General features: G+C 35.0%; 1 protein-coding gene across 1 annotated transcript; it reads right to left on the reverse strand.

Annotated features, from left to right (window-relative positions):
- Positions 1 to 6,772: 6,772 nt before the first annotated feature.
- Positions 6,773 to 9,735, reverse strand: LOC139496084 (interaptin-like). Its single transcript, XM_071284575.1, has 2 exons — positions 7,808 to 9,735; positions 6,773 to 7,667 (listed from the first exon to the last, which is right to left on the reverse strand). Exons 1-2 carry the CDS (start codon positions 9,733 to 9,735, stop codon positions 6,773 to 6,775), a joined length of 2,823 nt encoding a protein of 940 aa, XP_071140676.1.
- Positions 9,736 to 15,991: the final 6,256 nt, after the last annotated feature.

Consider the following 15,991-nt stretch of genomic DNA (forward strand, 5'->3'; position numbering starts at 1 on the left):
TTTTGCATTATAATTCATAATCATGAAATCTTAATCAATCACATATTTAAAAAGGATCACGATAGTCATATGATGTGTATCACTAGTGCACTAAAGCACAATACACCAAACGACGCGTCATAATTGACGTCTTTATTCTATATTTCGTTATTTTTTTCCCGTTGGACTTCCAGTTTAAAGGGGCATTAGCTGTCAAATTCATGTTCACTTATTTGACTTCAATTCTCATATTTGATTTATTACATACTAAAATGTATATTCAAATTACAAAATAAGTCTGAAAAAAACAATAATGCAACATTGTAACGTTCATTTTGATTGGATAACGTCACCAATTTCTATGACATCAATTCACAATTTTTATAAGTGACGTGGATGTTAGCAACTAATATAGATAGTGACACTGCAGCTTTCGCCATTTTTTACCCAAATTTTAAGCATACTTTTTACCTATTGAAAAAAAAATCTGGTCATTTTTTTTCGAGGACATTGTCTCCCCTTTTGGCGCGTTTTCGACCCTGGAGGAATTTGCTTGTTTTGATCTTATGGCACTAGACTAAATAATACCGTATAGTCCGCTAAAAACGCGTAACTTTGCTAAATTTAAGAGAAAACTAACAGTCTTATTTATGATTATAATATGACGTGCTTCTTTCGCTTTGTGAAAAAAAACATGCTCTAAATCCAATAAAATGTGTTTGCACATGCGTATATTGAAGTGTTTGTGTGGGCTTGCTAATAACTTACCAACAATAACTGTCAGATTAGCGTAGCTTCTATAATATCTAGACTTCTTGTAGGAGCTGTGTAACACACCTCAGACATAGACCATGGGTTAGAACAGGAAGCCCCGAATTGCACGATCTCACTTCCGGCTAAGTATATATATTTCTCCTGAGAGTAGGAGCACCTCTGAGATTCACTACACTCCTCCCTGTCATCTTCTTTTTGTTGATCATTCTCTGGATTGTGGAGGCAATTGCAGTAATGTTCCTATCCGCAGAATTTTTATCATTTTTATCCATGTCTTGATATACATAACACGTTATTGCGAATTTCCAAATATTAAAAATATAATTCAATGTTATTAAATGTTAAAGACTTGTCGGAATGACAGGTGTGGCTGTGAACGTTCCTTCACCATTCCGATCTCCTTCCTTACACAAAACTTTAGGTGAACAGCACAGCTGTCGCACACTAGAATTCTGCATAACACAAATTACTCCGATTCTTGATGATCCTATTCTTACACAAAATCCTAGATGGACAGCACAGCTGTCACACACTAGAATTCCGCATAACATAAATTACTCCTGATTCTTTATCCTCCTATCCTTACACAAAATCCTAGATGGACAGCACAGCTGTCACACACTAGAATTCCGCATAACATAAATTACTCCTGATTCTTCATCCTCCTATCTTATTCCTTCCACCAAGGAATTTAATTACATATATACATATAAATGTCCATCATTTAAACATTCTTTAAATCCTTTTAAAGAAGTAATATTACTATAGGTCCACATAAAAAATATGTACATATATATAAGAAGTCACAAGTATTTATATCTCACTGTAATTTATAGATTTTCTTTGAATTTTCGGTAGTAATTTTGAAAACATCTTCAATGGGTTGTTGTAAAAGTTCAGATATTTTAAGTGCAACTGCATGAACGGAGTAAGGGTTTCCAATGGTGTGAGAATGTAGTGGGATATATGGAGCATCTGATTCCAAAACTAAACGTGTAATGCCAAAGGTTTTCACAATTTCTACAATATTGGAGTATCGGTTCTTCAAAATAAATGGGGTAATGCCAAAAACAATGTTAGAGAATTGACTGACGGCTGCTGAGTACAGTTGAGTAGAACATGTGAAACAATGCCAATGAATTAATTGGTCCGGTTTGCATATTTCACTTAGAATGGCCAAAACATGCTCATGCAGTGATGGCTTTCCTCTTGAGTGTATAACGATAGTTAAATTCAATGCTGCTGCCAAATACAGTTGCTTTCTAAAATATGTAATTTGTCGGTTGAAATCTCTCCTTGAAGGGTTGGTAGAATCATCTAAACCAATCTCTCCTACTGCCACTGTTTTTGTTGAATTTAATAAATTTTGAAGATCAGTCCAATTATGTTCCAGAGATGAAGTTGATGATGAGCTTATAATTTTAGGATGAATGCCAAAGGTGAATCTTAAACGGTTATCTTTCCTGAATTCGCTGCGCTGTGCTGAGTTTGGCCAAGCTGACGGAAAAACAAAGTTAGCAATGGCATATTTCAGTTCTGTCTTATAAATGCTTTGGGAACCAAGGTCATCCAGATCCTGGAAAGCTCCACTACCCATCTGCCTACATAGTTGGTCTAGATGGAAGTGAGAGTCTATGATGGGTAGTGGTCCGGATAACTTTGTGCTCAACTGTCCAATTTGAAGTCCGTCTTTGTCCTTTCTTTCCTCGAATTTTAAAAGCCAAAGTTGTTCGTCTGAATTCAAATAACCAATGAGATTTTTGAGAATTTTCCAGTGAAGAATATGATAGATTTCCATTAGTGGAGTGGCAGGAATTTTGTAATCAGCAGCAGGTTCCATACAATTCAATTTCAAGAAAGAATCCACGAGTTTAACTTCAGAAATATGGAATTCTGTAGGCGGCAATTGTGTCCTAATTCTCATTATGGCATTCAGTTTCTCTTCAAGGCCTACTGGGTAGGAAGTACCTAATGAACGTGCTAACTCTCGTAGAAGACCGTTCATTAGCTCAGCGTACATCACTTCTCTGTTCTTAAAGGTAGCATCAATGGCATTTGTGGGATGACAGCGAGTTATGTGCTTGTTCAGGAAATTAGCTGTCTGTTCCTGAGTACCACAAATCCAACAGGCAGTCTCTGGCGCCACATACCATGGTAGATGAGTTTGAATGGTGTGTCTTCTTGGGTTGGTAAATGTGTGAAAGCAAATATCACACTCCCTGTGTCTCAAGCGGACATTTGTAGCCTCACCTCTGATAGCTATCTGCCTTTTAGGTTCAGTTAAGTGGTCCTGGTTCTCCTCCTCCTCATAATCCAATTCTTCCTCACTCATTATACCAGTCTAGAAAATACTGAATGAACCTACTAATTATTTATTGTTACTTAATTATTTTATTTTTTTTTATAAGGCTTTGAAAATGAGCAAATACTATTACCTTTATGTGTATTCATAAAAATAAAAATAAAAAAAAAAAAATAGGAAAAATATTACATACTTTAACATACTATACAAAAATATTTAAAAACATTTGTGACGAACATCATCACTCAAAACTCTTCGCTAACTACATCCACCACATAATCTGACAAATAGCTTGGCAGAAACCTCTTTCTTTTTACTCTATCTGATATTTCAGTTTTATCAGGTACTTTTAAAGTATTCTTATCAGGAGACAAGAGAACAGCACTGCTGTCACTATTGCCATTACTCATGTTAGCCAAATCCAATGGATCAGCACAACTACCATGATTAATATCATTCTCACTGTCTAAATCCAATCCAGGTACTTTTAAAGTATTCTTATCAGGAGACAAGAGAACAGCACTGCTGTCACTATTGCCACTACTTTCATCATTCCTATTCAATTGGACAGCACTGCTGTCACAGTTTGAATATGGAAGTGAAAATAAAACATCTGACCAACCATCAGGCAACTCGTTTTCTTCTTTTCTTGAATCCATATTCCCCTCTGGAACACACTGACCAAACAGACGGTTTCGAAGTCTCTTTATCCACAATGGGACAATTTCGTCGTCACATTGTTTTATCCTATCATGATGTATTACCATCTCTTTCTTTCTACCTGTAATTTCATACAACACAGGGGACAATACTCTGGTTACTACATAGGGTCCCTGCCAGGGAGCCCTGAGTTTCTTGCTCTGACCTACTTTTGATGTTGAATCCAACTTGAAAACAATATCACCTACTTCGTAAGTTTTATGATACAATTTTATATCGTAAGTTCTTTTCTGACGAAGCTGAGCTGCCTGTAATTTTTCGCGCGCAAACTTATGAGCTTCCTGGAGAGTATTTTTTAGGTCAATTACATGATGAACGGTTTCCTTGGCTTCAAAATTGACAGAACAAGTTCCTGTTAGTAAATTGATTGGATGTAGTACTTCCCGACCTAACATCATCATGTTAGGTGTAAACCCTGTCTGTCTATTCACAGTTGATCGTATAGCACCAGAAATGGTTTGTAAATGAAGGTCCCAATCTTTCTGTTTTCCCTTCAAATAACATCTGATGGCTTGTAAAATGGTTCGATTAAATCGCTCAACTTGTCCGTTAGAACATGGTCTATATGGAGTGGTCCTAGTTTTGACGATTTGTAACAGTCTGCAAATATCATGAAACAAATGACCGTCAAAATTTTTCCCTTGATCGGTGTGAATTTGGACTGGACATCCCAATCTTGAAATGAAACCGTCTAGTAATGTTTTAGCCACAGTAATTGTGTTTTGATTAGGTAATGGAAACATTTCCATCCATTTTGTGAATTGATCTACTAACACTAATACATATTTGTTAGCAGAAGAACTCTCGTGTAGTGGTCCTAGAATGTCCATGTGCAATTTTTCCATAGGAATTCCTGCGTGAAATTGACCTAGAGGCCCCTTTGGTTTGACGTTGGCTTTTTTGTTGACATTACAAGTATGGCAAGACTTCACATAATTTCTCGCGTCTTCCCTTAACCCATACCAAATGTAATTCTGTTTAAATCTTTCAATAGTTTTTGCCTGTCCAAAATGCCCTGATAGTTTAGCATCATGACAATTCTCTAAGATTTTGTGTCTTAAAGATCTTGGAACAACTAATAACAATCTTGAATGAACTGGATCTAACCATTTATAGCATAATATACCATCCTTAAGTACTAATTGATGTTTACAATTCCATAAATGTTTAATAGAAGGGCTACATAAATACAATTCATGCTCCTCTGGTTCTTTTTTATCCTCTAACCATACTATCAATCTGTTAAGTTCCTGATCTTTCCTTTGTTCAGCTCCCATATTGGTAATTTCAGACTCGCTTATCCAATTACAATTCACTAAACTATCTAAATTGGTTTCGTCCAAATCTTCTTCTTGCTCTGAAACACTCCTTACAGACAATGGAACTACATAATCGACATCATCTTCAAACGAACTCCAGACTTTTTGTGCTCGAGTACAATATGAGCAACCACCGCAAGGTAGCAATTTTATATCTGCACCAGCATAATAACAATTACAAGAATCTAAATCATCTGGTCTCCTTGATAGTCCATCTGCATTGGTGTGTAGTTTCCCTGCTCTATGTTGTATTACCATGTCATATTGAGACAATTCCTCTAACCATCTGGCTAGTTGTCCTTCGATCATTTTAAACCTTAGTAGCCATGTCAAACTGTTATGATCTGTCCTTATGATGAATTGTCGGCCTAATAAATAATTCCTGAATTGTCTGGTAAATACTACAATCGCTAACAGTTCTTTCCTAGTGGTACAATATTTCCTTTGGGCTGGTGCCAATACCCTACTTGCATAACATATTACATACTCTTTTCCACCAATTACTTGTAATAATTCTGCTCCAATGGTGGTGTGGGAGGCATCGGTATCTAGAATGAACTTTTCCTTTGGATCTGGATAAGCTAATGTAACTGAGTTGACAAGTGCCTGTTGTAATGATTCAAAAGCTATCTGGTGTTGCTTTTCCCATTGAAAAATTACTTTCTTCTTTGTCAGAGCATACAAAGGCTCAGCAAGGGTGGCAAATCTTTTAATATGCTCCCTATGATAGTTGGTAAACCCAAGGAATGATTTAACAGCTTTCTTCGTCAGAGGAACCGGCCAATTCAATATAACTTCTCTACTAGAGGGATTAACAGCTATTCCTTTCTCATTTACCAGTTTACCCAAGAAAATAACTTCTTTTTGGAAAAATTTGCATTTTTGTGGCTTTAATTTCAAATTATTTTCCCTGAATCTTTCTAGTACAGTTCTTAAATTTACAAGATGATCTTCAAAATCTTCACCCAGAACAATAACATCATCAATGTATGCTAGACATATTTTCCATGTCAAACCTGTCAAAATTAACTCTATCATCCGCTGAAAGAATGCAGGACTGTTACATAATCCAAAACTGAGTCTTATGTGTTCGAAAAGTCCATATTTAGTTATGAATGCTGTCTTGTGTCTATCGTCCTCGTGTATCTCAGCCTGATAATATCCTGATGCCATGTCTAGACAGGACATAAATTTACTACCTCTCAAAGTGTCGATACAGGTCTCTATTCTTGGAATCGGAAATGCGTCTTTTCGAGTAATAGCGTTTAATTTCCTGTAATCAATACAGTACCTGATCTTCCCATCCTTCTTGCGAACTAGTACTGGGGCTGCACTCCATTCTGATGATGATGGCTGTATGACTCCTCTATTTAATAAATCTTTGAGATGCTTTTCTTCTTCTTCTTCTAACCCTAGTGGTGTTCGTCTCATTCTTTCTCTTACAGGAGCTGAGTTTCCAGTGTCGATCCTATGCTTAACCTTGGTATAATGTCCAATGTCGAGATCATGTTTTGAGAAGGTATCTTTAAAGTCCAACAATAGTGACGCCAATCTCAGATTTTCGCTTAAATCTAAATTTTCCTTTGACGAATCTAATAAAGGTTTTAATTGTACAGGAAAATTGGAATACATTTCATCCCATTCATTTTTTAAGTCTCTAAGTTCCCTCTCCACTGTGTTAAAAGCCAGAGGTAAAAAGGGTTCCTGACCTTACTGATGCTCTGTCCTCATAATCACACCTTTCCTCATCTATCACCCCACAAATTTCCATTGCTGTACCAATGAAGCGATTTTTCTTCAGACTTATGGACTTATCTGTCAAATTGTTTAGGATAATAGGTACTCTTGAATCAGCTTTGGTCAAAATATTTGGCATAATCAGCCCATTCAAAGACTTACTTGGTTGAATAGCCACTTCATTTTTAAATTCCTCTGCCAATCTTACTGGTAGTCTGACAGTTGAATTAGGTGGAACAATAAGAGTCTCTTCCAACGTTATGCGGCAAATTTTAAAACTACTGTTTTCTGATTTAACTTCATTAATAAAATGTTTTTCACCTCTAATTGTTATTGACAAGTCAGTCAAATCTATCACGGCATCAAGATGTTTAAGAAAGTCTAATCCTAGTATCACTTGATCATTGATTTTAGCTACTATAATTTTCCACTTGGTATCAGTCTTCCCTACCTTAACTGTAACACATTCTGTGTACCTTGCTGTAATGCTATTGTCTTTTCCAGCACCTTTCAACATTAGCGAGCCTTTAAAAATTACCGGAGGCTTAAGTTTCTTTGGAAATTCTTCACTCATAAGTGTGACCTGGGCAGCTGTATCAATTACTGCGTTTACAGTTACCTCATTAATTGAAATACCTAACACAAGAGTATTGGATTCTGGATTTCGATCACTTGGATACAGTTGAACCTCACGTAATTGAGGATTATCAATACCATTCTTTGTATCTTCCTTTTGGCCACTATTGAAGTCTGTCAAGTTACAATGAACAGCACTGCTGTCACTAATTGTAACCTGTTTTTTTCCCAATACCTCTGGTTTTAATTCTCTAAGGCCACTATTAAAGTCTGTCAAGTTACAATGAACAGCACTGCTGTCACTAATTGTAACCTGTTTTTTCCCGAATACCTCTGGTTTCAATTCTTTAAAGGGAGATAATTGGCCTATTTGAGGTTTTTGGACTGATGAGCGACCTACATCTTCAGTCCTTGCTCGTTTAAAGTCCCCTCTCTAAGATTATTATTTGGAGATGGTGATCTGTTGCGTCTCATTGGCGACCAACTTTTCTTTGGACACTGTGTACTGTAATGGCCCATTTCCCTACACGTATAGCATTGTATATCCCGTATATCTCTGGTTGGACTTCGTCCTCTTGGTGAAGGCGACCTTTGGCGATCAGCAGTGGTTTTGGGACTGATTGAGTTGATAATCTTCTTGATGTCTGATTTAATGGTCCAGATATGTTGTTCTGTAGTTGCCATTCTTGTTTCCATAGTCTCATACTTTTTCTGTAAGTCTTGCATACTAGAATTATTTGCCGTTTTGACTTGACGTACTAAACATTCTGTACTTTCTTCATCTGAGTCATCATAAAACTGAACCCTTTTTACCTCTGGCTTTCTATACCCTAATAAAATCTTTTGGTTGTGAATGGAGCTCTTAACATATTGTAACGCTTGGTCCATTGTATTTGGGTCTTTCTCCATGGCAAATAGCGCTGCTTTTTTGTCCGTACACCCCTTCAAAAAAGCGTCAACGGCTATAGTATCAACTACATTCTCTGGTGTATTTAGATAACCATCTGTTGCTAGTTCCTGTATCCTTTCGGCAAACTCCTCTATCGACTCATCCACAAACTGCCTTACCTCTTGCAATTGACGCCTAATGGTGTGAGGTAAATCTTTATTCCCAAATCTTTGACTCAACTTTTGAACTAACACGTCATAGTCCTTTTGAACGGTCTCTTGGCGAGTACTCACAAATTTCAGAGCCTTATCTCTGAGGCATTCAATTAGACGATCTAATTTTTGTTCATTAGACCATTCATACTTCCTGGCTATATGGTTAAATTGCATGAAATACGGCTTCCATTCTGATTTCCCATCAAAAATGGCTAGCTTTGGTGGTGTTGGTCCAGAACGTTGATTGGATTTAACATCCTTACAGCTCGAGTCATCTTTTCCCTTCCCTGATGTTGGAGTTTTCCCATTGTTATTAACCTCTTCTTTTGAGTCTCCAAGTTTATCTGGGCTAAATGTTTGTCTGGATTTAAGCTTTGCAGAATCACTATACCAGGAACTAGCTGACATCTCAGTTACTTTACCCCTAAATATATCTCCTGGAGCTAGCTTTTCAGAAATAAGTCGTGATGTTTTAAAATGCTGTAATTGCTCTTCTAATGCAGTTAATTTCCTGCCATATTCTGCATCCCTTTGTTTCATCTGCTTATATTGCTCCTTGCTCCTTTCTCTTTCTTTATCCATCTCTTGAGCCTGTTCCATGACTTTATCCATTAATGTTTGACGTTCCCGTTGCATGCTCTCCATTTGTTCTGAAAAACCACCTTCTTTTTCTGCCATAGTACTCTCATACTGATGTTGTAACTCACTCATTTCTTGTTTAATTTGTGTATTTTCAAAACTCAACTCTTTTTGACTTTTTTCCCTTTCCAGTTGATCCTTCTCCACTTCTCTTTGAAAATTATCTTTTGTTTGTTGGAGTTCAGCAAGGCATTCCTCTATCTCTGCTGACTTACGCCATAGTTGCTTCTCAAAAGTTACTTTTAAATCTTCAAGTTCTTTCGTATATTCCCTTTTTGAATGAACTTTGTCTTGTTCTGCAATTAACAACTTTGTCTTATACTGTTCTATTAATGCAGAAGTGTCACCTTGTGCTGTTGGTTGCTTTTCTGGAGTTTCTTCCTCTGTACTAACTTCAACTGTGCCATTCCTTATCAATGGGTCCCAAATCGTGTTTGGTACACCTTCTATCATCTTTAGATCTTCTAATGTCAAGGTGCCTTTAATTTTTCTTGCTTTTATAATTAAATTGGCTCTGGCCTCCCCTATGTCTCTAATTCCCATTAACTCTTCTTTTGTCGCAGTATTGATGTTAATTGTCGACATCTTCACTTTTATTTAATACACAATAATTACTTCTATATCAAATAAATTTTAAGATACGTTTTAAATACGGCCAGCACAGCTGACTCACTCAATGATACGTTTTAAATACGGCCAGCACCGCTGACTCACTCAATACCCCTAAATTAATTTTAACACGGCCAGCACTGCTGACACGATCATGTAAATTTATTTATTTATTTTTCTAGATTTCAGTTTATATTCTAATGTTTTATCTCAAGTATGCTCAATCAAAAAATTTACTTTAATCAATATGATTATCCATAAATATATATATATATATCTATAGTTTGAAAAAATTACAACAAAAATAACACCAAAAAACACAGCAAATATAAATATAATAACCAAGTATATGTGTAGAAAAAAATAATAAATCTTTATTTCAATTATATGTGTAGAAAAAATAGTAAGTCTTTATTTCAATGTACAACAATTAGACTAATATAACTATTCTGAATATCTATAGCATCAAACCAATATCTTTCTTGCTTTGTAATAATAATTTATATATATTCAATTACTAACATGTATATCACACAAACTGAATATATAATGCGGTATACTTTTATTATATACCCCAAAGAAAAATATACACACTGTAATAGTATCTGCCAATTGCTCAATTATGTCTATTTCTAATACTTTTATTAGTTTAAATTAAACAAATAACATACATTAGGACAGCACTACTGTCTCAATAATCATATTTTTGAATTTTGATAATTGGCCAGTACTACTGACTCAGATTAAATAAAAATTTGCCAAAAGAATTTCAATCTTTTGATGTTTTGTTTTTATAATTGTCTCCCTTTTCGTGTAACAACTGGTTTTTGTTTTTGTTTTGATAATTGTCTCCCTTTTCGTGTAACAACTGGTTTTGTTTTTATAATTGTCTCCCTTTTCGTGTACAAACTGAAATTCAGTTCATACGGTTTATATTTTGTTTGTTTTCACCTTTATTCAAGTGAAGTGAGTATATTCAATTCAATGGTTCAAAGTTTTATTGGTAATGGTGTGGAAATAATGCGTGAATGTTTAATTCACAGGGATAACACGGTTCAATTGACAAATTTGACCCGCGAAAATCAAAATTTCAACACGACGCGTTTCGCGTTGAAAAGACTATTTTCCACCTGTGTCAATGACTTTTACATCTGACACCAGTGAAGTGTTTGTGTGGGCTTGCTAATAACTTACCAACAATAACTGTCAGATTAGCGTAGCTTCTATAATATCTAGACTTCTTGTAGGAGCTGTGTAACACACCTCAGACATAGACCATGGGTTAGAACAGGAAGCCCCGAATTGCACGATCTCACTTCCGGCTAAGTATATATATTTCTCCTGAGAGTAGGAGCACCTCTGAGATTCACTACACTATTAACTTCTTCAGAATAATGAATTTTATCAAATTATCATGCACTTAATATATTTCCTTAACTTTAAAACACTATCAAACTCTTAAATGATGCAAATGATGTTACTAATTCATTTATGACTGTAATGTGTTGCATTCCGAAATTGACATATTTGACCTAGATACGACAACCGTTTATGCTGTCTGTTTAAACTCCTCCCTCTGAAAAATCACAGTGCCAGTCGTTTGCTTCTTTACAAAAAAAGGGAGGTTCATGGAAGAGCCTACACGAACGCTTTTACACTTATACTTATCGGATATAAAAATTACCTTAATTGTCCTATTCAGAATCGAAATAATTGATGCAAGCTATACTTTATTGTAGTTTTAACATGGGTAGGCATTATATTCGTGATTATTTTTGCCCGAGCGATAAACCACTAACGAAAAATAAATGTAAGACACCAAGCTACAAGCACAGACGTAATGTGGAACACAACCTCAATACCTAAATTACGTTTATTGAAAACTAAAACTTCACTGCTGTGAGTCACGAACACGAAGCACTAGTTGAGAAATGTACCCACCGGAAGAAAGAGCTGAAAGCACCATCGTCCAAAAAAGTGGAAAATTAACAATAAGGAACGAATATTTTCTCTTTTGTTGTCAAATTTTGTGTAGAGTTTTCCGTTCAACACTGACATATCCAAATCTAAAAGAGGACCATTCTTGCTGATTGTATACGGGTTTTTTTTTTAAAGCAAGTGAATTTTGGGAAATTTCCACAGAATAATTAGAATATTCTTGATTTTGAAAAGCATATATATATTTATCATCAAGGTTATATATGGTAAGTTTTGTTAAATTAGTTGTTTAAATTGCAGTTACTTTTTTCCCGTCAACTGTGACTCGTAACAATACAGGTCTTCTATTAAAGGTACTCATAGAAATACCTACAACCTGTCAGTAAACTTTTATGTCGAAACGAACAGACAATTGGCAATCATACCCCACACCTTTATTAGCTCACCGTGAGCACATGTGAGCTTATGCCATCACTTGGCGTCCTTCGTCGTCCGTCGTTTGTCGTCGTCGTAAACCATTCTTCTCCTCTGAAACTACTGGGCCAAATCCCTTCAAACTTCAGGTAAATGTTCCTTAGGGTATCTAGTTTATAAATTGTATCCGAAGTTTTGATCCATCGACAATATGGTAGCCTTGGCTAAAAATAGAACATAGGGGTCAAATGCAGTTTTTTGCTTATATATCTCTCAAAAACTAAAGCTTTTAGAGCAAATCTGATATGGGGTAAAATTGGTCAAGATCTATCAGTCCTGAAATTTTCAGACGAATCGAACAACCCATTGTTGGGTTGCTGTCACTAAATTGGTTATTTTACGGAAATTTTGCAGTTTTTGGTTATTATCTTGAATATAATGGAAGATAGAAATAAACTGTAAACAGCAAAAATGTTCAACAAAGTAAGATCTACAAAACAAACGTATGACCAAAATTGTCAATTGACTCCTAAAGGAGTTATTGCCCTTTAAAAAAAATTACACAAGTTGTTTCTGTTTTTTAACTTTTAAAATCTTCTAAAATGAATCTAGTACAATTTTTTTATTTTATTTCCTTGTACGTCAAGAAACATAAGACACTATGGCTAAAATGGAACATATGGGTAAAATGCATTTATTTGCCTTTGAAGAAAATATGACAGATTTAATGAACATTTAAATGGCATTTTTAAGCCACTCATTAATATATATAGAAAGGAAAAATAATCAATATTCATTGATGAAAGATTTAAGCAAAAAAATAAGAGGTGAGCGATGCAGGCTCTTGAGAGCCTCCTGTTAGCTCAACTGGCCCGAAGGGTAAAATTGTTAATCAAATTCAGTTCTATCTGCCCTGACATTTTCAAATGAATCGTACAACTGGTAGTTAGGTTGCTGCCCCTGAACTTGTAATTTTAAGGAAATTTTGCCGTTTTTGGTTATTATCTTGAATATTATTAAAGATAGAGTTAAACTATAAAGAGCAATAATGTTCAAGAAAATAAGATCTACAAATAAGTCAACATGACCAAAATGCTCAGTTGACCCCTTAAGGAGTTATTGCCCTTTATAGTCACCATTGTTTTCTTAAATTTTTGTAATCTTTTACAAAAATCTTCTCTGAAACTACTGGGCCAAATTTAACCAAACTTGGCCACAATCATCATTGGGGTATCTAGTTTAAAAAATGTGTCCGGTGACCTGGCCAGCCAACCAAGATGGCTGTCATGGCTAAAGATTAAAAAAAAGGTAAAATGTAGATTTTGGCTTATCACTCTGAAACCAAAGCATTTAGAGCAAATCTGACAAGTAAGATTGTTTAGCAAGTCAAAATTTATCTGCCCTGAATTTTTCAGGTGAATCGGACATCCGCTTGTTGGGTAGCTGCCCCTGCATTGGTTATTTTAAGGAAATTTTGCTGTTTTTTGGTTATTATCTCCAATACTATTATAGATAGAGATAAACTGTAAACAGCAATAATGTACAGCAAAGTAAGACCTACAAATTAGTCTGCATGAGCAAAATGGTCAATCGACCCCTTAAGGAGTTATTGCCCTTTATAATCATTTTTTTTTAAACAATTTTCATATATTTTGTAAATTTTTGTAAATTTTTACAAACTGTTTTTCTCTGTAATTAGTAATTACTTGGCAAAGTGCATTATAGATAGATATATTGTTAACAGCAAGAGTGTCCCAGTAAATTATTATCTACTATCACATGGCCATCACAAAAACACAATTTTGTCATGAATCCATCTGTGTCCTTTGTTTAATATGCACATAGACCAAGGTGAGCGACACAGGCTCTTTAGAGCCTCTAGTTTTTGATAAAGGCATTGTCAGTGAGAAAATAAATAGCTTTAATCATCTCATCACAGTTTGACATATTCTTTTATTAAGAAGGAATATTTGGATTTGTGAACGTGCATCTTTGTAATTTTTTTTTACACCTAATTGTGGCCAAGCTTAGCTTTAAAATCTTAACAGTTTTCACGACGAAATATTTAATTCAACTGTCTCCTCTCAGTTGGTTCTGGATTAAGAGATCTACCATTTTACTTTGTTGGGGGAGTGGGAGGGGGGACTTGGATGAAACATTTTGTTCTTTTTTTTAGTTGTAATTTCTGTCCTGTCTTTTTATTTTTCAGTCTATTCGGTCCTGCTTTTTTTTTATTAGTTTGTCAGGATTTTTTTTTTTAAATAAATCGCCATCATGCCTTTTTTTGGCCAAGTTGCTCATCCTGCCTTTTCATATCTTTCGCAAGTTTTAGGTATTCGACTAAGGATAGTGTGATTTTTTTCTGATTCAGTTTTCTTGATAGTGAAAAAAAATATCTCAAAATTATAAGTAAATTCAGAAAATGTAACCAACCACCCTTTGTTTAGAGAAAAATAGAGATTGCACAGTGCAAGGAAATGTACTAAACAAACTCCAGCGATTTACTTCATGAGTTTTATAATTATCTGTTTTGCTATTCTCGGTTGAAAAATGAACGTAAATTGTATATTGTAATTTTTTAAATAGTTACATAGAAAACAATCAGTTTTGAAAAGCGTGTTTATTCATTAAATGTATTGATAAAAAGGTGACTCCCTTCTTGTACATGCATTTAGTCATCCTTGATTTATTAATATTTCGTTTACATAGATATAGGGAGATGTGGCATGAGTGCCAATGAGACAACTCTCCATCCAAGTAACAATTTATAAAAGTAAAGCATTATAGGTCAATGTACGGCCTTCAACACGGAGCCTTGGCTCACACCGAACAACAAGCTAAAGGTCCCAAAATTTACTAGTGTAAAATCATTCAAACGGGAAAACCAACGGTCTAATCTATATAAAAAACGAAAAACACGTATAAATTACATAAACAAACGACAACTACTGTATATCAGATTCCTGGCTGCAGCGGGATTAAATGTATGCTTTTGTATCTTATTTCAAATACGGGTTAACGCATTCATACTACACGTCACTTCGGCGGATAGTTCAACAATGTTATGCAAAGCTCTATTCTTACGGTATGAAATTGAAAGATAAATCCAATTAAATCGAAACCAGTACATTTATATTGTTCTTTATAAACTAAGATGTTTCTCACAAGTATTTATTTGTTTTTTAGTTCCACACATGCAAAAGAAAAATGTTCGCCGGTGTAACATTTTAGTCCTTTTTACACCAGCATGTCTTCACTGGATTCATTTGAATTTATTGGCGACCATGCTAGTACATTGCATATATATACATTACGTTTTCATTCACGTGCACAAATGATACGATTATTGTTGTTTTGTTTCTATCTTTCGGGGACAATTTGCTCCGTTTATGATACGTTATTTCTGAATGACCAAACGCTTAGCTACTGTGACGTTCTGTGTGTTCGTTTTATAGCATGAAAACAATAAAAGAAAAATGTGCAACCCATTATAAATTATTGTAATTATTGATATGGATCAGTGTTATGAGATTCTTAGTATAAGTAACTACGACATTGTCAGGATAATAACCTAGCGTCAGTATGAAAGAAATTAAAAGAAGTTCATTATTCATCCGTATAAAAGCGGCACATGTACTTTTGTTTTATCCTTGATATTGTTCATAAGCGATACACGATAATTGTTTTGCTGCAGTATAATGTTTCGATCCCACTTTTTGAAATTCTCAAAACATTTATTTAATTCTTTTGACCAAAGATTTGTAAACTATACAACTTCTTGTTTTTTACGTTCGTAGTAACATAGTATCATAGTTCATTCCATTGTCAGACACCTGTGTCAATTCACGTGCACACTACGATTGTTGTTGTATTTGAATCT

Source organism: Mytilus edulis, chromosome 1, assembly GCF_963676685.1.
Source record: "Mytilus edulis chromosome 1, xbMytEdul2.2, whole genome shotgun sequence".
NCBI classification, from domain to species: Eukaryota; Metazoa; Mollusca; class Bivalvia; order Mytilida; family Mytilidae; genus Mytilus; species Mytilus edulis.

Excerpts from the sequence above, each read along its gene's own strand:
- LOC139496084 (XM_071284575.1), bottom strand. The coding sequence starts at position 9,735 with ATGTCGACAATTAACATCAATACTGCGACAAAAGAAGAGTTAATGGGA. Across the intron at positions 7,668-7,807 it reads AACGAGCAAGGACTGAAGAT|TGGCCTTAGAGAATTAAAAC; the intron begins GTAGGTCGCTCA and ends AGACTTTAATAG.